Genomic DNA, 23,518 nt, shown 5'->3' with positions numbered 1-23,518 from the left:
AACTAGGTCTTATTTTCGGTGGTAGGTCTTATATTACTGAACTCCCTGAAGATAGGGATAGGTCTTATATTCGGGGTAGGTCTTACTTTCGGGGAAACACGGTATGCTGTTGAGATGGGGTGTTGGAAATACAACAGCATATTACTGATATTCTACTGTTATGTCTTTTGAGGTGTAGATGGCGGTGTAGTGCAATGCTTGTTTTCTATATGCATGTTTATCTATGATACACAGGAAGTTCTCTCTGTATGCTATATAATGCTGTATTCTGATGTAAAGTTCTCCTAAGCAAGTAAAACTTAATTCAGCATTCCTTAAGATCTCAGTGCTTCATCTAAACCCACAACCAACAGTAGTGAGCCGGCAACATAGTGCATCTTTTGCGCTGAATTGCCAAGCAGTGTTGTCAGCCCCACATGAGCTCTCACCTGCAGGAAGTTAGAAGCTTGCTGTTTTTTTCAGAGATCAAGGGGTATTTTTCTGTACTTGCAGCAAGAGATAATACACAGGGACATGTGCATGAATTGCAGAGACGTATTGCATATGTTTATTTTTTATTTATTGTACATACAGTTTTATCTTTCAAAAACCTTGTTCCTATTACAATACACAGCTGCAAGGTACTCACCAGGGAACAGCAGTGGGTTTGCACTATATCGAACGGCCCTGCTTACAGGACTATGGGCAAACATTGACTGGCGTGTGCGCACAGACTGGCGTTCATGCACACAGATGTGTGTGCAGACATGTGCGCACTAGGACTTCTGCATGTAAGCAGTAGTGGTTGTGTGTGTGTACAGGCATATGTGTGCACCAGAGTTCCTGACTGGAGTTCAGCTCCTTCCTGTGTTCCTGCAACCTGATTCTGTGATTCCACTGACCTGTGTATGACTCTGGCTTATTTTCTCGACTCCTGATTACCGATTTGGCACCTTGCCATCATATCTGATTCTCCTGTGTATGACCCTGGCCTATGACCTTGACTCCATTTGCCTCCAACAATTTGCCACCGCAGCTGCACATCAGAGTGTATCACTCTGGCTTGTGACCTCGACTTAGTTTCTTATACTTACGTGACTCTGTCTAGTTTCTGCAGCCTTAACCCTGTGTTGATACACTTTTTGTCAGCTACAGCTTCCAGCTTTACGTTGCTGCTCCAGTCTGCTGCTTGGTTCCTGCCATTAAATATGTCAGGTCATTGCACTCAAGTTCCAGTACAGAATCTGCTCAGCCACAGCATCGAAATTCATGCTTCCATATTTCATCACTCCTCCTTTCACCACCAGGGGAGTCAGACAAGTGGTGTAAGGGTTGCCCCCTGTTCAGCTTGGCCTCCATCCAGGTACGTGATAACAGCCTTGGTATGGTGCTGTTTTGCTTCTGTGTGCTTCTTTTTCAGCTGAATGAGCTATTTTATAGACAATATACTCTCTTGGTGGTCTATCCTGCATTGACTTTCTCACAGAAGTTGTTTATCAAGGATCTGCTTGACAGATACCAACCAAAAAATCTATGAATATAATATAATCATGCAAATGAGGGACAAGAAGCAAGTTAATCTATTAAAAACATCTCTAAAATTCCTTTCAGGGAATCTTTAGCGAAGTGCTCACTGACAATACATTCTAGTTTCCGTAACCCAAAGCGACCATTTCTTCTGGTTTATCAAGGATTGCAGTCTTTTTCTACAAATGAGCCGCTCCTCTTCAAAATAACATTTAGAAAGGCCCTTCTCTTTCTAAAATGTTCATATCTGTTTTCAGCTCAAGAAGTCAGATGAGTTACCTTCTCTTTACATTCATGTGACATAAACTCAGAGTTTCCAGTAGTTGGTGACTATAGAAAGAATACATTGTATACTGTACATTGTTTAAGAAGTTAAATACGCCGTGCATCTGTCTGGAATCAGTCATGCCAAGAAACGTTAAATCCAATTAGCTGTCTTAGCATTCCAGGATGACAATCCATATTGCACACATCATAATTCAGCGGGAACTGTTAAGTTTCCATATTCGGCTATGTGCTCTGAGCCGTTAAAAGATCCACTATGCTATATTTAGTTTACTTTGCTTCTGTTTGAGTTTTAGTCTTTTCGTGTCTATGTAAAATACAACGTTCAAGTGGATTTATGCCCTTCGAGGCGGTTACAGTGATTAGGAACAGCATTCATTGAATTCAAAAAATGGTGCCAAATAATATTTTTTTGTCTTTTGGGCCATGCTCCTAAATATAAAGGGCCATTGTTCAACAATTACATGCACAAGCCTCAGTATAGGGGAATATATGCTATTTCTTTTTCTTTTCCCTTCTTCCTTTATTGGCAAAAGTAATTAAAGCAGAACACACCCTTCCCATACTGCAGCACTGTCCTGTTCCATCATGCAGCAGCCCCCTTCCAGGTTAAATGATTATTCAACTGTGGAATGTGCCCTTTCTGGGGTGCCTTGATTTTATTGACGGACAACTGACCAAATTCCTTTGAGCCCAATTTCTATAAGACTCCCCATGGCACACCATTCTTACTCTACTATAACTTTTTATTACTCCATGTGTGCCCACTGGGAGGATTTTCCCCTCACTTCCTGTTCTGTCTGACACCCATTATCACTGGTGTGGATACACAAGAAACAAACAAAGACACAGAGGAATGAGAGGATTATCACTAGTTGTTTGATGCAAGTGGCTTGATACATCTGCCACAGTGTGCCTGATAAGACATTACCTTATCTGAATGATTTATTGTGCAGCTGTTGGATTTTTCACCACAATCACTGAAAGTAGAGCAGTGCCAGCTGTAAAATATTTCTCATTGCGCTTTCAAAGAAATCTTATTTTTCACATTTGCCACTTTCTCACAATACTTACCGTATATACTCGAGTATAAGCCGTCCCGAATATAATGGTCCAGTGGGAGGAGCTCCAGGTGGGGTCCTAATTTAGCTGGCTCAGAGGTGCCTGCCCGCTAAATTACAACCCCACCTGGAGCTCCTCTCGCCTGATCAGCGCGCCGCTGACTCATCCCTGCTCCCCTCCCTGACTGGCCGTGCGGGGGGGTTTTTCTTCTTCTTACTTACCTCGCCGAGCGTCGCTGCTGCTGCGGAGGCTGCCACCTAAATTAGGACCCGGAGACTGCCAGATGACCCCGCTCGGAGCGCCGCACACCGGAGCAGCAGTGACGCGACGCTCGGCGAGGTAAGTAAGAAGACGCGCTGGCGCTGACTCGACTATAAGCCGAGGGGGGCACTTTTCACCCAAAAAAATGGGCTGAAAATCTCGGCTTATACTCGAGTATATACGGTACATTATTTTAGGCTTCGTTCCACTGCATTAACTTAACAAGGAAAATAAAGTCGTAGTTTATATTTGTGTTGAAGTGCTGCCAGAAGGATGAATCGTTAACGGCACAGCACTTAAGGCACATACTTACAGTGAAACATCAGTTTTATTGAGAATTTTTTTTTATAGGTGCCCTGTATGCATTGCAAAGTTATTACTACACAGAAGGGCATTGATGAGGCAGGGCGGCTTCCACATAATTTGCAAAAGTTGTGTAACTAAAACCTCTGGGGCGGATTTATCAAAACTGGAGCAGACAGAATTTGGAACAGTTGCCCATAATAACCAAGCAGATTCTCTCTTAAGTATGTTCAGTTAACCTTTGACAATGAAAGATAGAAGCTGATTGGTTGCCACGGGCAACTGCTCCAGATTCTGTCTGCTCCAGTTTCCCAGTCTGTTTTTAACCCTAAAGGTTTTTTGCAAACTAGCTAGTAAGTGTGCTGGGACATTTTTGTGTTTTTACTCATTTATAAAAAAAAAATGCATACCCTGCATCCTTTTATGTGTGCCTAAGCATTACAAACCATCTAACCAAAAACAAAGCACTTAAGGTGCCCATACACCTTACGATTATCGTATGTGATCGACTTTTCGGCCGACAATGGTATGTGTGCACTGCAGTGTCCGACCGACAGTACTGTACAATCGTACGACTTTTGACGGTCAAGCATGTTTGAAAACTTTGCTAGATCGTACGATTGTCGCAAGGTTGCTGGCGTTTCCGTCCATCAAAAGTTGTACGATCTACACTGCGCTTGCGCTAACGAAAATACGGCAAATCAATTACCGCATTTCGTCCAGGTGCTTTTTGTTAATTACGGCTAAATTAATCTTGCGATCATCGGGGCAGGATGGGGCTGCCGTTTGAAAATTGTACGACTATTCGATCCTCGGACGAAAAGTTTCGTCCGATAATCGTAAGGTGTATGGGCACCTTTATTGTTGTAGGAAATGCTTCTTTTTGCCTTGAAGGTTTATGCAAGCAAAGCAGTGAGGCGATCACACAAGCAGGAAACAAAATTTCTGGGGGGGTGTTTTTTTCACAGTCAACAGAATATCTGCATTGTTGGCATACAGTAGGTACAAGGATGCAAAAGGTATTTCCTGACAAAATAGGTGTCATCTCTGTGTCCTTTATTCTAAGTATGCTGGTGCAGAGAGCGTTACTGACATCATAAGTGGGGATTACCAGACTTGCAGAAGAGGGGAAGAGCAAGAGGACCCTACAGCATAATGTGACTGGCCTGAAAATGTGAATCTTTCAGGTTGAATGGTGTCTGGTGTCACATAAGTGGGAAGATTGAGAACTCTACTGTGAATGCAGACATCATACTTGGTTATAGGCAGATGTGGGTGTTGAATGTAGGATGCAACTGAGATGTATGAAATTATGAAGATTACTTTACTACTTGCACCGAGGTGCTGCTGCTACTGTTGGAAGTGAACACAGTAATGTCAATCTGTAGACTTTTAGAACGTCATCTCCTGTGCTTTCTCAGAAAACAAAGAGAAGATTGTTTTTCTGCACATACCTTGCTTGTTGAATACCCAGAGCTGTGTGTGTAAAATTGCCTTTTAGCTGTCTTATCTTGCTGGCCGCCTCCAGTGCACTCTCTGTGGAAGAGTGTGTGTTCAAATTGAATTCATGAGTCACTGTTTCTCCATACTGAACAATGCCAACCTTAAAAACAAAATGCTCTGTTAAACATTTCCTTAGTTAAATAGATTAGATTTGTTGCAGGCCTATTTCTGGTTATTTCCTGCAGAGGTTGCTGCAGTTGTTTTTTATATTATGTTTATATTTTTTTAAATGTAAAATAAAACTCATCCTAAAGTCCTATTAGTCCTAAAACTTTACTTGAGAAGGATGCTGGCAGGTTCAATAACATCTCTGTGTATGCATTGCTAGATTAATATATAATCTTTTTATTAGGTTTGTATCTGGGATTACAATAAAGGATGGCATAGAATTAACAGAGCAACCGTCTTGCTTACTACATAGAAAAAAATTAGCTGCTAGCTCAGTGTTATATAAATTATCTGGAGTTGAGCTTGTACCAGAGTCCCACATTTGGGAGTGACATTATAGTGCTGAGCTGTTGTTTTTGACACTACCAAGACAGTTTGCTGTGAGGGGGCTTTACGATCACTGGAGAACTGCCATCATGACCATCAAAACTCAGCAGCCTACAGAAGTGATTGGCGAGGAATAGACACAGCCAAGAGACTGTTATTTTTGGTGTAACCCGTCATGTGTTATCTCTTAGGTAAATGTTATTTTTCTATCTTTTTTATTGTGTGTGGTACTATGTTCAGAAACTTAAACTGAATATATATTCAATTTCCTTGTGGTCATTGCAAATTGACTTGAATATGAACAGATCCAGACAATTGTAGATCTCTTCAAGATCTGATCATTGAATTGAGAGTCTAAGTACCAAGTACTGCCCTGTGACTACCTGGGAGATCACTGCATCCACAACTCTTCCGAACTGTCATGGACTCTCTGATTATCTGCTTTTTTTTTTGCATCACTGAGAATGTAAGTATTGAGTCTTCTACTTGTGGGGAGGAAGGCTGAAGGACACTGACATTGGAGATCTCATCATTGGAGTCCCCAGTAAAATAAATCACTAAGTCATGTAACTGACCAGCATTGATGCACACCCAACATTGGTTTTTGGTCATTTTTACACAGAGTGTATATGGCAGATCTGGAGGTTATCTCTGCACTGCCTGGAAAAATAATGAGGGGATGGTTTATGGTTTAGAACTATGTTGGCTAACCATTTATTTAATACCTGGTTGATACTTTATTAAGTTTTCTAAACATAGATAGATCATTGGCAACTACCAAACATGCAAAGCTTTTAAATGCTAATGCATATTTGATATATTTTTATACTCATATAATAAAACATATTCCTCCATATTTGCCTGTTTATTAGCTAACCTCACTACTAATCCCCACACCTATATATCTGCCTGGGAGAGAGACCTTGGTTACCCCACTGCTGAAGCTGACTGGCAATTTATATGGGAACTGACCAAATCCAGCTCCCAGAGTGTGACCGCACTACAGACCAACTACAAACTACTCTACTGCTGGTACCATGTCCCGAGTCGTATGCGGGCATTTGTACCGGGACACACGGGGGAGTGCTTCCGAGATTGTGGAGAAGTGGGGTCCTATATACACATCTGGTGGCCCTGTCCGACAGCACAGGCCTTTTGGCACCGGGTACTGGACTTCTTGGCCAGTCTGATATGTAAGACGCTGCCGTTTGACCCGAAGGTGGTGTTACTCAACCTTCCTCCAGAAAACATAACTCATGCGAAATCCTGGAAGTCCACTGTTATCCCTTTTGCAGAAGTAAAACGCAGACTCCACTGGACCTTCATTAATGAACGTATAACTGCCAGGCTGGAAGACAAAGTCGCACGCTTTGAACAGACGTGGCAACCATGGCTCCAATATTTCCAGTCGGAATCATTTGAGAGCGGTCTGCTACCACTTTAAAACTTTGCATCAACAACAAACTTCCCCCACGTATGCGTGGGAAGGAACTGACCCTGGTAAGCCCTCTCCCTTTCCCTCTCCTTTCTCACCCTAGTCTTTCCTACTCTTTCTTCTTTTTCTATCTCTATTTCTTTCCAACTGCCCTTCTTGGGTGTGACCTTTAATGTTTAATATTTGCAGTGGTTTAGTATGCTCTTTCACAGCACGAATTGCGGTCCTGTGATGCAGTGACTCACAATGGAACATTTTCCTCCTAATAACCCTGTAACATGTACTTGATCTGTTTGAGTGGCGAGCCTTCTACACCAGCGATACCTGTCATTTTGTTTAAAACTTGAGCTCTGCCTATCCCAATACATTTTGTATTTCCTTGCATTGCGTGCTGTAAGTTGTAACCATGTGCTCCCACTGTCTTTGCAAATGTGTCTTGTTACCTCAAAATCAATAAACATCTTTGATTTAAGAGAAAAAAAAAAAACATATTTACCTGAGTTTGTGTAGGAGAAATGACCATTTTGTTCAATAGTTTTATTAAAAACTTGTTCACACTGTGCCAGGGAAAAACACTGTTAGAGCCATCGAGAACTATCACCAGGTCCAGCTGGGTGGTACATTCTGTAAAGGAATTTACAGTAGGATACATCAGAATTAAAACATAGAGAAATATTAAAGGAAGAGGTCACTCAATGCAAAAAAGGTTATTTTTAGGTAGATGGCGGTGAATTGTATCATCACCCTTCAGCTTCCTAGCTCATGAAGATTCCAGAGGTCAGATCTCAGTACCTGTGTTCCCAGCTCCACCCACCTGCCATATTCATTGCTAAGTGGGTGCTCATTTTGCTACTGAATGTTTCATTTGTTTTATATTCTGGGTAGGGTTGCACAGATACCAAGTACAGTACTCGGTACAAGTACGAGTACATGTACCGATACTTTTGAGCTCCAAGACTAGACTAGAGAAAAATGTAAAAGTTAGGAGGCAGCTGTCATTTGTAAGGAGCACACGGAGCTCCTGGAATTTTTACATCTCTGTTTTAATGTACAATTTTGTTTTTATAAATAAAGGGATGCACAGATACCAGTTTCGCGAGTACGAGTACTGGTACTTGCCGAGTACTTACAAGTACGAGTACTGATACATTTTTGTTTACTGTCATGTGACAGTTTTTCTAAAACAATACAGACTAATGATTTCAGGACAGTGGGGGAGTGCCAGAGCCAGGTCCCAGCTGCAACCGCTGCAACCCTGGTAGTTCTCATGAAAATGCCAAGTATCTGCACTGGTACTTGAAAAGTATCTGTGCATCCCTAATTCTGGGTAATGCAGCTAGTGGATCAAGATTTGTATGCTCAGCTTTATAAAACAGAGAGGCATGGGCAGGAACCCTGGTAGAGAAAAAAACGCTTTAAAAGTATTTATAATACACATGTCACCAGTAGATGACTCAACCCCTGCCTTAACACAGCACTAAAGAATGAAGTGAATCACATTTTTCCTTTATGTTTATGTAGTCAATGTAAACTACATGTAAGCAAAGCTGTGGAAATTAACCTTGAGATTAAGATTGTCCGATAATACAATATAACGTAAGCCCATTTTCAATATATATACACACACATATATGCACACCACAGGCACACGTGGAAGCATTTTAAAAAAGCTTTAAAGTAGTTAAAGTGACACTAAACTCAGGAGTTAAACCTTAAAAATGCATTCAAGAACCTCACTTGTTAACAAAAATGTATCTCTTTTGTGCATCACTTGGCTGTAGATGGAGGGTGGATTATTTTGTTCTCTATGATTTGTGTGTGTTGTAAAGTAGCCACCGCTCCAAGCTTGTTCCCGTGATGGACTACAATCTCAAAACAAATTGGTAAACTAAACATGAGATTGTAGTCCATCATGGGAGTGAGCTTGAAGCGGTGGCCACTTTACAACACATGGAGACCATGGGGGAAAAAAATGTAGCCACCCTCCAGAAGGAATGACAGTGTCAGCACAAATTCAGAGATGATTTGAGGATCTACAGCCGAGTGATACACAAAGGTACATTTTTGTTAATAGTTAAGGTTTAGTGTCACTTTAATCAACTGGGCTCAATAAGATAATGAAAGGCCAACTCCCAAAACACAATAGGAGTGTCCCACACACTGGATTTGACCCATTCCTGTAAAATTATACTTAGCCATTTTGACCCATCCCTGTGAATATCCTGCAATATAATATCCTGCCTTTCTATTTAGGAATTCTTCTTTCAAGTAGACCTTTCCAGTGTCCAAACATGTTCACATAATGGTACCCACACATTCCACTCCATCAAATGCAGTGTTCCTTCCTAACAATATGCAGACTGAGCTGCACCAGTGGCACTTATATGCAAATTTCACATTTATCAAAGGTCAATAGTTAAGCCTTCATTTCTGTCCTTAGCCACTCTGCCTGGCTGATGATATATGCAGATGATATGGTATATTTATTACAGGAAGAGCAAAAGTGTCTTTGATGTGTGGGCTGTAATTGACAGCTTGGTTTCACCTTCTCTTTGCTGTGCAAGAGTCAAGATGTCAGCGCCCAATGTGGGAATAAATGGGTTTCTATGGACAGAGTGGAGCAGAGTTTTTATTCTCTGATTATGGAGCCGTTTGTTGTTTCTCAGGTATTTCATATCTGAAAGCAGTTGATGTAAACTTTGGCAAAGAAAGCCTGCCCTCATGCAGATAATGTGTAGGATGGAAGCTGGTTCAAAGATCATTAAAAGGAGCCCAAATTATAATGCATTGAGAATACTGTACCTTGCACTCCTGGGGCGATGGAGTTTAAAACTTGAAATTTAGAACTGACATTTGAACAAATTCCAGTAGTGTAGAGCAGGCTTCCACATCTGTATGCATAGAGAGGTCCACAGGCCTTTAAGAACAGAGTAAATCACTTATTTATTCCACAAAGTTAAATATTCCATACATCTCAGTGTCAGAAATACAACTATTAAACAATATCTAAAGCTTTTTCATTTTGGATTTTGGAACAGTAATGGGTTAAACCACTGTCTTTTTTTTGCCATCTATGACCCATTGGGAAAATTCCCCTTCACTTCCTGTTCAGTAGACATACCAGGAAGTGAAAGGAAATTGCTCCAAAGTCAAGGCAATTCCCTCCTAGACAGTTGTCACTGGAACAAGTTTTTCCATTGGACTATTTTCCCTCTTCCTGCTCTGGTGGCAAACTCAACATTTTACAATCTCCCACCATTTTGTATACCAGTAAAATTCACCAGGAGGAATATATAAAATAAATCACCCCAGTGGGGACACAGAGAGCAATACAAAACATAACATGGCTTCTGAACCTTGCCACTTAATCAAAAATACAAAAATGTTTTGGCTTTAGATACATTCAGATGCATACTATCAGAGCAAAGAAATGCTACTTGCATTGACACCTTTAAAAAATTCATGCAGTGCTACAAGATCATATTTTAAACAGATTTGTTTACTGTTTAGCACTGCTATATGGTGATGGTGATAATGATTATAATTACTAATGTTTGTAATAACAATAATAATAATAAGTTATTTTTAGACATGTAAAGGCGCAAAAAAATAATTTAATTTTGGATTGATTCATACTTTTGGGGGGATTTTGGATTTCAGATCCGAAATTCGATTTGGTTCATTATTTGTGAATTTGTATTGAATCAAATGTTTAGTTTTTGGCTCAGATCAATTCGGATAGGGTTTTTTAACCACTTGCTATCTGGGGCATTCTACTATTTTTTCACACATGATCAAATAAACAATTTTGGCTAGAATACAGCTTCAGACCCCCAAACAATGATATATGTTCTAAAAGCAGAGGCCCAGTAGAATTAAAAAATGCTAGTTGCAATTTTTTAAGTTGCACGGTTTTTGTGCAAATGTTTATCAAACCAGTATTTTTTTAGGAAAACATAAACTAAATTAAAATTTAGTGCACAGAAACATAATACTAATTTTTTTGGTACAATATGATATGTTTGTTACAGCATGACCTTTCTAAACAGACCCTCCCATTCAGGGATCAATTTAGAAAGGTCATGCTGTAACAAACAGCTATTTCTTCAGAACAGAAACAGGTAGGAAACTGCAACAACGTTTCTTAAAATCCTTGCAATGTACATTGATCACCCAGAGAGAGGAATGTTTTTGTTTTTTTTCAACAAAAGTGGAATTACTCTTTAAATAGTTTTTTGTAGGTGTATAGTAAATAAATGGTTAAAGGATGAGGGACAGTGTTACCATCACTAGTCTTACCATAAATCCACCATTAGGATTTGTTACTAAAGTTGATCCCATGGTCATATTTTCTTTCACCTCTGTAACATTGGCAATGGTGGTATATCCTAAAAGAAATAGGTAGAGTCAGTAAAATCTTAGAGCAGACCTCCAGGCAGAGGTATTTTTTTCAGTTTCTAAAGTGGACCTTTACCCCCTTTGACTACAAATTATATCAGCATACAGCTCTGCATGCTGATATAAAATCATCTTACATTCATTAGATAAACAAACATATTTTTATTTTACTTACAATTTCTTTTTTCCCCTTCCTGGTCCTCTTTGGCACAAATGATGTAATCGTGCCCAAGCATTGCATCCTAGGAAGCTTACATCAGCAGAGCATTGCTGGAAAATCTCATCTGTAATCTCATGAGATCTCAGGGAAAGGCATTTTCCTCCCCTGAGATGATGTCCATGGTCACATGTCCTAGTCACATGTGCCAGAGTTCCAGGAAGTAAAGGGAGATCTAGACCTGCCCTTAGTTAAAATGGTCACAATGAAAAGACTGGGTAAGAAAAGAGAAAGGTATGCAAAGAATACACAGCCGACAATTATCTAGAAGCATGTGTTTGTAGATTGTCATTACTAAACATTTCTAAAGGTGTATTTGTTGTCATTTCAAAGATATGGGGAAAGGTTCTCTTTAACAAAGGTTACCTCTACTAAGGTGCGTGCCATCGCTGGATCGCTGTTCTTTACCTTAAATTCTATACTTTTGTCTATGCCAAATAGTACAACTGTCACTACTCTGCAGGCCCCCTGTGGATTTGAGAGTGAGGCTCTCATACACAGGAATGCTTGTGTCATCTATCTGCCCTCTTCTTCCAGTGGCCATTCACAGAATGCTGTGTTGTTTGGGAACCGGAAGTATAGCGAGAGCTGTGCTATTCGGTGTAGACAACAGTATAGATTTCTAAGTACAGATCAGCATTCCAGCAATGGCTAACTCCTCACTAAAGGTAATGTTTGTTAAGGAGAAACTTTACCCATATCATCAACATAACAACCAAGGTACCTTTAGAAATGTTTAGTAATGACAATCTATAAACACATACTTCTATATAATTGACGGCTTTATATTTTTTGCATACCTTATTTTTCTTTTCCTCCCCAGTCTTCTCAGAGTGGCCATTTTAACTAAGAGCAAGTTAGTAGATCTCCCTTTACTTCCTAGAACTCTGGCACATGTGACCAGGACATATGACCATGTACATCATCTCAGGGAAGGAAAATGCCTTTCCCTGAGATCTCATGAGATTACAGATGAGATTTCCCAGCAATGCTCTGCTGATGTAAGCTTCCTAGGATGCAATGCTTGGGCACGATTACATCATTTGTGCCAAATAGGACCAGGAAGTGGAAAAAAGAAAGTGGAAAAAATAAATTGTAAGTAAAATAACATTATATTTGTTTAGCTAATGAATGTAAGATGATTTCATATCAACATGCAGAGCTGTATGCTGATGTGATTTTTAGTCAAATGGGGTAAAGGTCCACTTTAACATACCAGAGATGAAAAAAAAACCCAGGCTTGGAGTTCTGCTTTAAAGATGCACTCCAGGCATGTAAGAAGGTAACCCTTCCAGTGGGGTTGCCTCTGCAGTGCAAGGGTTAAGTGCATGTTTTGGTCTAGAGTCTAAAATAAAGAAGATACACTCACCTGATCCTCGGTCTCATTGTGACCATTCACTTCTCTCACCATCCGCTCTGGCGGTGGTATGTCAACCAGTGTCCTCACATCTAATACAAGTGAATGGACCTTTCATAGATGTGATGACATTAGCGAGACATAGACCACCAGAGTCGGGGAAAGAAGAGGCTGCAGGGAACAGTCTAGCAGCCAGGTGGGACCAACGATCGGGTGAGTATGTCTGTGAAAGTCCTCATTCATCCAGGTCATGGTATATCTGCAAAGAATAAGTCAAGGCAACCGGACTTGCTGTATTTTTCGTGAAGACGTTTCACTGGTCATCCAACCAGCTTTCTTCAGAATTGAGAAAGCTGGTTGGATGACCAGCAAATCGTCTTCAAGAAAAATACAGCAAGTCCAGTTGCCTTGATTTATTTTTTTACAGATAGATCAGGTGTGTATATCTTTTTTTTTATTTTACACCCTAAAACAAAAGGAGCACTTAAGCCTTGCAATGGGGCTACATGCCTGGAGTCCTTCTTTAAGTTGTAATAATGCTGTTGTCATATAACAATATATATATAGAAAGAAGAGTCGTGCATCAATCATAAACTTAAATGAACGCATAGATATAATCCTTTGCCACTAAACATTTACTAAAAAGTGCCACAAGTTACTAATTGCTAGAGAAGCATTTATCTAATATAACAATGATACTAACTTGGCAAGTCCATCTTCATGCATTTCGATTGTCCTTTCACTGAACATTTATACACATCTCCTGTTTTGCGAGATGGTTGTCCCTCCAATGGTGAACCAATGAGCACCCTGAAAGTCAAAGCGTTGGCCAGATAAAAAAAAAGGAATTCCAGAGCAAAGGGTTATATTCAATATTCGCAAGTGCAGATGTCTTTCAGTTTATATGATCATACATTACAGATGAACTCCAGGCAGATATCAATGACACAGATTACTTCAGCTCTATATTTATTAATACTTTAATAGATTATTAAATGCATTTTTTTTAAATGTACACAATGTAAGCACTTGGTATCCGCCTCTTGCAAAAACCTAATCAGCAGTACTGAGAGGAGAGGGGTTGGTCTAAGAGCCAATCAGGAGTTTTGCAGTTCTAATGTGATAACAAGGAACATGCTGATAGGAGGAGTAAGCAGACTAAAAGAGAGATGAGCTTATCAGTCTGCTGCTTCTCCTTTCATTATGGAGTCACAGACCGGGGAAGAAACAAGACTATAAGCAGGGCCATAACTACAGATCTCAAATATGATGGGGGCCCCCTTGATGGCCTCTCTCTGAGCTGTGAGTAACGGTGCCAAGATCCCAAAGACTTCTCTTGAGCATCTGAAGTAATCTCTACACGGTAGACTTTACAGGGGATTAGAATCAACTGCAGCCACTCCAACCCTTAATGATACAGTACTGTGTTGTCTTAACATGTTCTATGTTTAATTTGCCTTAAAGGAGAACTATAAGGCGAGTGAAAATCACTCAGCCTCATAGTTCTAGGCGACCTGTGACAATGAAACTGTCACAGGTCGGCTCAATAGATCGGAAATGGAGCGAACACATACCGGCGCTCGCTCACTTCTCAATCCTGTCCCTGCATAGAGCTGTGACTGCCACTCACGGCTCCCTGCAGGGATTCCCCTCTCCCCTGTCCGATGCTCCAGCGCTGACTGGCGGAACGGACAGGAGAGGGGGCGGGTACAGCTGGCTCTGCCTCTAGATAAGCAGAGCCAGCTGTCACTCACGCAGCTGGGTGGATCCAGACAGTAATGTCGGGATCCGCCCGGCTGCGGCGTCTCAGTATACCGTGAGCTGTAGCTCGCGGTATACTGAGCTTTGGGTGACGGGAGGACACTAGTTTGTGTCCTCCCGTTACCCTTAGGAGAACTATGGAGAAAAGCACTGACCTCATAGTTCTCTTTTAACAACCTAGTGGGGCCCCCTTCCACCCTCAGGCCCCATAGCAGCCGTCTGGGCTGCTCTGGCTATAGTTACGCCACTGCCTGTAAGTGTTATGTATCTGCAGCAGAGAAAAAGCAGGTCTCCTGCCCTGCCAGACAGGGCTGCATTGTGTGACAGAGCTGTGTAAACATTAGGACTGAATAGACAAAATACACACCTTTGGCAGATAAAAATGCTCCCATATATATATTTTATTTGTGCACTTAGCTGTTTGCCTGGAGTTTGGCTTTAAGGTAAATCTGTCATTAAAGAAATGTGGGGCTGCCATTGAAAATGCTAGGTGCCTGGCTGTCCTATTGTTCCTCTGGTTTCAATACTATGGTAATGATCTGGATTAAGTATGCAGATCATGAAAGTCACAGAAACGTTAGCAGGCCATATCTGCATACTTATAAATGGCAAAGGACTAGGCCCCTAAAATGCATGCAAACCCAAAATCTTTTTTTGCGAATCTGTTGCAGAGTTTCTTACTGGGAGATCCTGCCAGTAACAGCACTTCCTTTTGGAGGCTGAAATAGCAGCAGCGTTGTCAGCCTGCCGTAGGTGCAGCTTCAGATGGTTGTTGGACTGTTAATTAGATTTGTACATGAATGCTACAGACCTGATAGGAAGTACAATGGCCTGCTGAAGGTTTGGACATGGCAGTTAACATACATTTTAACAACAAATCAAAATGAGATGTACATGAAAATGCAAGATATTTTACAATCTTATTTTGACAGATTTACCCAAAAGAGCAGGTTTGGCTAACGAGCTCCCTCTCCAAAGAACAAAGGCAGCATTGTTAAAGAAGAACTCTGCGCAGAAATAATCTTAACCCTTGCAGTGAGGCTACACCTGCTCTGCAAGAACTAAGTGCTCGATTTTGTCTAGGTGCTAAAAAAAAGTTATACTCACCTGAAATTAAGTCCAAGACGAATCAAACGATGCGGTGTAGATAATAAATTCAAACAATGCGATGCAATGTGTACAAACAACATGGGCAGTCCTCCGAAGCAGACTTTATAGTACGCAGGACAACAGACTGTTTGATAATCCTTCACCTCCACCAAGTGAATGCACAAATTACAAAGGAGTGCTCACCTGGGTCTGTGGACACACAGAGTAGGTCTCAAGCCAATTTTCCCTTCTAAAGGTGGCCACACACCTTACCATAATCGTGGGAAATCCCGCGATCGTACGATTATCGTAAGGTGTGTGGGAGCCGTGCGACCTCTGCTACTGTAAGACAAGAAAAAGATGGTAACCGCATACATTAATAACCAGCCTTTGCTTTTAACGTATACCGTTAGACAGGGTATTTTGTTTTGTTGCAGGCCAGCTGGCAGATGTGCACCCTGCTACAAAGGCTGGTTATAAATGTATGCGGTTACCATCTTTTTCTAGTTTGACTATTTTGGATGTAGTGATGCATTGGGGATCCCAGCATACATATGTGGTTTCTGGGCCTCCGGTGCGTCCCTGCACCTTGTGAGGAGGAGTAGGCTAGCTCCTGGTTCACCTGCATTCAATTTATCAACTGCATCAATATGCTCCCACTAGGGGACTCATATAAATAGAGTTAGGACCACACTTTGCAGAGGAGCCTTGACGGTGTCTGTGTGGCTTCTACATATTTTTGGCCAAAGGTTTGTGCAACTAAAACCTGTGCTTTTAACGTATACTGTTAGACAGGGTATTTTGTTTTGTTGCAGACCAGCTGGCAGGTGTGCTGGGGATTCTTTTTGTTTTGTACTCTGCTACTGTAAGGTCGCACGACTTTTATCTTACGAACATGTTCGAAAACCCGCCGAGAATCGTACGATGTTTGGCGGGTGTGTAGCGTGTTCGTAAGATAAAAGCCGGACAGGCGTGTGTGCGCAAGCGCACACTGCCCGTTCGGCATTGCGGTCGTCGAAAGCCCGCCCCTCAGCGGGGCGGGCTTGCGATCATCACAAGTACGATCTGCCTGTCCAAGATAGGCAGATCGCAAGACAAAATATGGTTGTAAGGTGTGTGCCCAGCCTTAAGAGGGGGAGGGAGGCCCATAGTATCAGAGTAAAATAGATCCTTTCAGGTCGTAGATACGCTCATCAGATCGAAAAGAAACAAAACAGAAAACACAGTGCGTACCATCCAAAAACATAAAAGTTATTAGATAAAAACAGGTACTCACACAATGCCAAGAAATAGCCAGTATATAAGATTCCCACAGGGGATTCCCTCAATGTACTAGAGTACAGCAAATGCAATACAGCTCCCGTCCGTCCGGCTCCACTGAAGTGATGACGTCAGATGGTCCGCCCTACGTACATTACGTCCAGCGTTCGATGTCCTACTCTGTGTGTCCACAGACCCAGGTGAGCACTCCTTTGTAATTTGTGCATTCACTTGGTGGAGGTGAAGGATTATCAAACAGTCTGTTGTCCTGCATACTATAAAGTCTGCTTCGGAGGACTGCCCATGTTGTTTGCACACATTGCATCGCATTGTTTGATTCGTTTTGGACTTTATTTCACTGTGTATGTTATGTGGTTTGAGTTCAGCTTATAATCAAAGTTGTATTTTTCACTGTTTTTATTTGATTGTTTCTTCAGCTTGGCACATTATTGCATATATATTTTGTATTATATCAGATATAATTTTAGTGCTTAGTATCTCTTTTTCACCTTTTTTTTGCATCATCACAGGCATAGATCTTTTTTGTTTATTTATACTCACCTGAGCCACAGAGACAGCTGGCTGCTATTCCACTCCCTCCAGCCTCCCTCCTCCTTTGCTGCAGCAATGTTATTACGCTCGGCGTCCTCATGTCCTTTACAGAGCATATAGAATGTTTTGACTCAAGGATACTTACACCGCTGGAGAGGAAGGGTAGAGAGGCTGCAGGGACTGGTCTAAGAGCAAGCGGGCACCGAGGATCAGGTGAGTATAACTTTTTTTTTAGCACCTAGACAAAAATGAGCACTTAAAAGGAGAACTATGAAGTGAGTGCTTTTCACTCATCCTCATAGTTCTAGCCGACCTGTGACAGTTAAACTGTCACAGGTCGGCTCAGTAGATCAGGAAGTGAGCGAACACATACCGGCATTCGCTCACTTCTCGATCTTGTCACGGCAGAGACCCATGAGAGGGGTGGGACTGGATTCCCCCCTGCCCCCTCCGATCCTCCAGCGCTGACTGGCGGAACGGACGGGGGAGGGGGTGGGTACAGCTGGCTCTGCCTCTAGATAGGCAGAGCCAGCTGTCACTCACGCAGCGGGGCGGATCCAGACATAATTGTCGGGATCTGTTTCAGCTGCGGCGTCTCAGTATACCGCGAGCTGTACCCCGCGGTATACTGCGGCGTCTAAGTATAACGCTTAGGGTGACGGGAGGACGCTAGTTTGTGTCCCCCCGTTACCCTTAGGATAACTATGGGGAAAAGCCCTAACCCCATAGTTCTCCTTTAACCCCTGCGGTGCAGAGGTAGACCCACTGCAAGGCTTAAGGACACTTGTTTCCCAGAGTCCTGCTTTAAGAAGCACAGAATGCATGGGTATTAAGTAGTGAACAAATATGATGGATCCATATACATATATATCATTATAAACTAAAGGAAGCTTACAACTATAACATATGTTGATAAGATTATTTTCATTTAGCTGATAACATTCATCTGCCTAAATTGTTTTGAAAATACTGTGAGTCCCAGATTTACAAACAATGACACCGTGTCCATCTACTTTACCATTTTCCGTCCTCATTTTCAAACTGCTGAACAGTATATCCGAACATATCGTCCACATTGCCACTGAAGGATAATCCATTCTTCACATCCACATTAAAGGACTCTCCACTTCTAAGAAGGGCTGTAATTTCAAAACACAGAACGTTTCATTAATATTAATCATTTTTATCTGAATTATACTCCAGGTCACTTTTAAGACAACCTGGATGTGAAAATTAATTGAAAACCTATAAATACCGGCATTGACAGTTCTGTTTCTCGGGCCTGCACGGTGGACAACAAAGCCTGGGAAAGCTGGTGGCGCCAGAGGGGTGTGTGGACACAGCATCGCACTGTACAAACAATCTGGCACCTGTACAGACGCTGGATCACTTGTACAGAAACAGCCAACGCCTGCTGTTTAATACGATACCAAGAACATGGCTGCAGCAGCAGCTGTATTCTTGGTATAACCACTTCAGTGGCCGGCCGTATATGTACGGCCATCCGCAAGAAGTGATTAGGATCCGTGGGTGTTTAGCCACCTCCCTGGACATGGCCTGTAGAGTAAAATCAACCCTAGACTGAACAGGAGGTTAGTGCGAGGGGGTAAGTAGAGATCTGGATGGAGGGAGGTCTGCGGATGTGGTATATCTGGATTTCGCAAAAGCTTTTGATACGGTAGCTCATAAACGCTTACTATACAAGCTGAGGTCTTTGGGCATAGATGGAAGGGTGTGTACATGGATAAAGAACTGTCTAAAGGAACGGGAACCGAGAGTATCAATAAATGGTGCCCTTTCAGACTGGGCTAGTGTCATTAGCGGTGTGCCTCAGGGTTCTGTGCTGGGACCCATGCTATTCAACCTGTTTATTAACGACATCGTCGCGAACAGCGATATCTCAGTGTTTGCTGACGATACCAAAATTGGGAGGGTAATAGAAACAGACCAAGATAGTATAACATTGCAGGAGGACCTGGATAAAATAGGGGAGTGGGCAACTATATGGCAGACGATGTTTAACCCTTTCGCTGCCAAGGACGTATTATGTCGATAAATGCAAAGTTATGCACTTTGGGATTCAAAATAAGCAAATGGGCTATACAATTATGGATATGCCACTAGGGAAGTCGGAAATGGAGAAAGATTTGGGGGTCATTGTAGACCATAAACTGAATAATAGATTACCGTGCCAGGTTGCTGTAAGCAAAGCTAGTAGAATCCTGTCATGCATCAATAAGGGAATGTTTTGCAGGGACAAGTCTATAATTTTGCCACTTTACACATCACTGGTTCGGCCTTATCTGGAGTATGCGGTCCAGTTTTGGGCACCAGTACACAGAGGGGATGTACTTGAGCTGAAGGGAGTCCAGCGGAGGGCAACCAAACTCATCAAGGGGATGGAGGACCAGAACTATGAAACAAGGCTACTAAATTTAAATATGTTCACGCTGGAAGTAAGGAGATTAAGGGGGGACATGATTTTCATGTACAAGATGTTCAATGGTGACAGCAACATTAGCAACAAACTCTTTAAGATTAATTCCATAACAAAGACTAGAGGCCACCACCTAAAATTGGTAGAAAAAAAATTCCAACACAAGGGGAGAAGGGAGTTCTTCCCAGTTCGAGCGGTTAGGGTCTGGAACTCTCTCCCACAAGCAGTGATTTCAGCAAATAGTGTGAAATCATTCAAGAAGCTTTTGGACGATTTCCTGAGAGTCTGTAATGTACAGGGGTACAGGTACTCTTAAGAGCGAGATGACTCAGGGACCTATAAAAAATACACACAATAGGTTGGACTTGATGGACTTATGTCTTTATTCAACCTCAAATACTATGTATCTATGTAACTATGTAACTGCAAGATTAAGGTACATCAATATCTGATCACACCATCTGTCACTTTTTGAGCAACAGTGGGCTCAAAGGAAGACTCCACTGTTGAAAGAAAAACATAAAGAACAAGACTGGAATATGCTAAAATGCTTATTGATAAGCCACATTGCCTCTGAGAGAATCTTCATTTGGTTTCAAATGAACCAAATGGAAGATTTTTGGCAATTCACATCAGTTTTAGGAGTACAGATGAAAAAAATAAGCTTTCAAAGTAAAGGACACCTGAGACAGCTGGATCAGTTTGCTCAAGAAGGGCCAAACTACCTGTTGACAGGTGCAGATGCCTCACTGAGAGATGCAGAAATCGCCTGTTTGCAGTGGTTTCCTCTAAAGGTTGTGCATCAAAATATTGGGTTAAGGGTTCCATCATTTTCATTTGTTATTTAAATATTCTGTTGAATCAAAAACCAAAAGCAAAATCTAATTTGAATTAAATTGATCTGCACCAGGAAAGGCGCCTCCTCTGTGTTTACTTTACTGAATTAAATGTGGAGTAAACAAAGATGGATGCCAATTACTTTGGTCAGTGTCAAGTTATTTTTGAAACACTGTGGGTTCTTGTTTTTGTGTGGAATGGTGCCAACAAATTTGTCCACGTCTGTATGTGTCTCTTTGAAACCCCAACTCCAGAATCAGAGATAAACCACTATTCTAATTTCCTCTTATGCTCTGCACACTTCCTCAATTTAGTTGGCCCCTTCTTCCTTGTCTAGTGCAGGAATGTGAGTGTTCTTTAACAGAGATTACATTGGAATATTCTGCCATCTGAAAACTAGTATCCAGCAAGCAATGCTATTTCAACTCTGCAGGGGTGGCAAATAAAATGTGTGTGGGCATTAACAGAGTGGTTTCTTGTGTCTGATAGACAGCCCTAGTCTTGGCCACTCACACATGTTCTGCTGATTCTCACTAACAAGAACACCTGTGGTAAGTCCAGACAGTGGGATTATGCAACCGACTGTAGCCTTGAACTACCAGGGATAATGCCTTGACTGCTTGAGCGGACAGGAAGAGGCTGAGTCATCCAACCAGGAAACAGGGCAGTGCCTCATGTAAAAGCAGAATGAGAGGATGAGCAAGGTGGCATTGAGATAGTAAATATTAACTTCCAAACTTCTAATAAGATTACTTAATTAAAAAGACAGCAAAGATTTAACAAACATGTATACTGGAGTTGGGCTTATGGCTTTCAAAAAATTAGACATATAAAAAGTGGGACAGCATGAAATGAGAAAGAATCCATCACTGGGCTATGGCAGTTCAGTGGTGTAGTGGTTAGCACGTCTGCCTTGTAGCACTGGAGGTCCCCAGTTCAAATTCCAGTCAGGACAATATCTGCATAGAGTTTGCATGTTCTTTCTGTGCTTATGTAGGTTTCCTCTGGGTATTCCAGTTTCCTCCCACACTCCAAAAACATGCTGGTAGTTAAATTGGCCCTGTGTGTATGTGAAATAAGGACCTTCGATTTTAAGCTCCTTGAGGGCCGGGACTGATGTGAATGTGCTGTGTAAATTGTTGGTGCTATATAAAAATCTGTAATAAATCACTTAATGGTAGTCATAAAGAGCACAGTTCTACTATAGATAATGCAATAGTGAAATGTTTCCTTAACAAAGTGTGCCAGGGTGGAACGCATCATTGGGACAGGACCACAAAGAATATATATTGTGTATCGAGTTTTCAGTGTCAGTTGGTTTGCAGCAGTGGTCTAGTTTTGAATTGTCCTATTTTTTATTTCCCGTATGAATTATGTTCTTAGGAAATCTGCTTTTACAAGCCCAGTATTAGGAAATGTATTCCCTACTAGTCTAGTCTAGTCTATTTTTGCATACTTTGCTATAAATAGATGCTGCCTCCAATTTATGCATCTTTCTCTCAAGACCGTACTGTCTGATGACTGAAGATTCACATACTAAAAATTCCACCAGGGCTTTCTCACTGTTTTTTTCGCTGAAGAATTTATTTGTGACCTTACGATGGCATCTGAAGAAAACAGAACGTTTGAGTCCCAGAACCCAAATTTTGTTATACCATCTAATATACAAAAAGTAAGTTATAATATGCTGCACTTTGGGGGAAAAGTGGAATACTGATCTGAGCCCTTTTACTAAGGAGAGTGATAGAGAGATGCAGTGCTAGATACTAGAATGTTCAGATTTCTCACTCACCTTAAAGGGACATTAAAGGCTAATTCTTTTTCCCTCCCCTCGATGTTAGTGTAGGGACTTACTGTAAACCATACCTCTTAATCCAATCATCTTCTTCTTTAGTGTAGTTTTCAGCTGTCCCTCCAGCGCTGACTCCTCTGTCCTCCTCTTCTCTTATGTCCCACGGAGTCTGTGCGGGTGCACGCTGCTCCATAGACTTACCTTGTGTCTCTCCCAGTCTCCCGGCTGAACATCTGAAGTGCGCATGCGCCCGCCCCAAGATGCTTTGTGGGCGCCCAAGACTCTTCAGATGTTAGGACGCGAGCGCGCGGCGAAGACACAGGTAAGTTTAAACCGGTTTCAAAAGTTTTTTTTTTAAAGAAAGAAAGGTAAGTGCTTTTCACTCAGCTCAGCCGACCTGTGACAATGAGACTGTCACAGGTCGGCTCAGTAGATCGGGAGGTGAGGGAACACATACCGGCATTCGCTCACTTCTCGATCCTGTCACGGCTCTCTGCCCTGACAGGGGAGGGGCTGGATTCCCCCCTCCCCGCTCCGATCCTCCAGCGCTGACTGGCGGAACGGACGGGGGAGGGGGCGGGTACATCTGGCTCTGCTCTAGATAGGCAGAGCCAGCTGTCACTCACGCAGCTGGGCGGATCCAGATATAATTGTAGGGATCCGCTTTAGCTGCGGCGTCTCAGTATACCGCTCGCTGTAGCTCAGCTCGCTGTATACTGAGCTTAGGGTGATGGGAGGACACTATTTTTTGTCCTCCCGTTACCCTATGGAGAACTATGGGGAAAAGCCCTAACCCCATAGTTCTCCTTTAATGACCCTTTAACAGTATAGGTCATATTAACTAGAAAAATAAATAAAGATATATTTTTAAATATTTTAAAGTCCTGATGAATAAATGACAGTACATAATCTCTCTCTCTCTCTCTCTCTCTCTCTCTCTCTCTCTCTCTATCTCTCTCTCTCCCCCC

The 23,518-nt window shown here is 41.9% G+C and overlaps 1 protein-coding gene across 1 annotated transcript in view; it reads right to left on the bottom strand.

The window, feature by feature from the left end:
• The window catches only part of ITGA1 (integrin subunit alpha 1), a gene marked incomplete at its 3' end in the record, with an annotated part of 71,913 nt that extends 53,083 nt beyond the window's left edge, over positions 1–18,830 (bottom strand). Inside the window, exons 1-7 of the mRNA XM_018563832.1 lie at positions 18,740–18,830; positions 18,503–18,623; positions 13,526–13,632; positions 11,150–11,238; positions 9,653–9,767; positions 7,347–7,474; positions 4,872–5,020 (exon numbers count right to left, since the gene is read on the bottom strand). Coding sequence (XP_018419334.1) covers positions 4,872–5,020; positions 7,347–7,474; positions 9,653–9,767; positions 11,150–11,238; positions 13,526–13,632; positions 18,503–18,623; positions 18,740–18,830 — 800 coding nt within the window. The remainder of the gene's footprint in view (positions 1–4,871; positions 5,021–7,346; positions 7,475–9,652; positions 9,768–11,149; positions 11,239–13,525; positions 13,633–18,502; positions 18,624–18,739) is intronic.
• Positions 18,831–23,518: the final 4,688 nt, after the last annotated feature.

This window comes from Nanorana parkeri, unplaced genomic scaffold (genome assembly GCF_000935625.1).
Source record: "Nanorana parkeri isolate BGI_ZX_2015 unplaced genomic scaffold, ASM93562v1 scaffold704, whole genome shotgun sequence".
Lineage (NCBI taxonomy): Eukaryota > Metazoa > Chordata > Amphibia > Anura > Dicroglossidae > Nanorana > Nanorana parkeri.
This window is presented reverse-complemented; position numbering and strand designations above follow the sequence as displayed.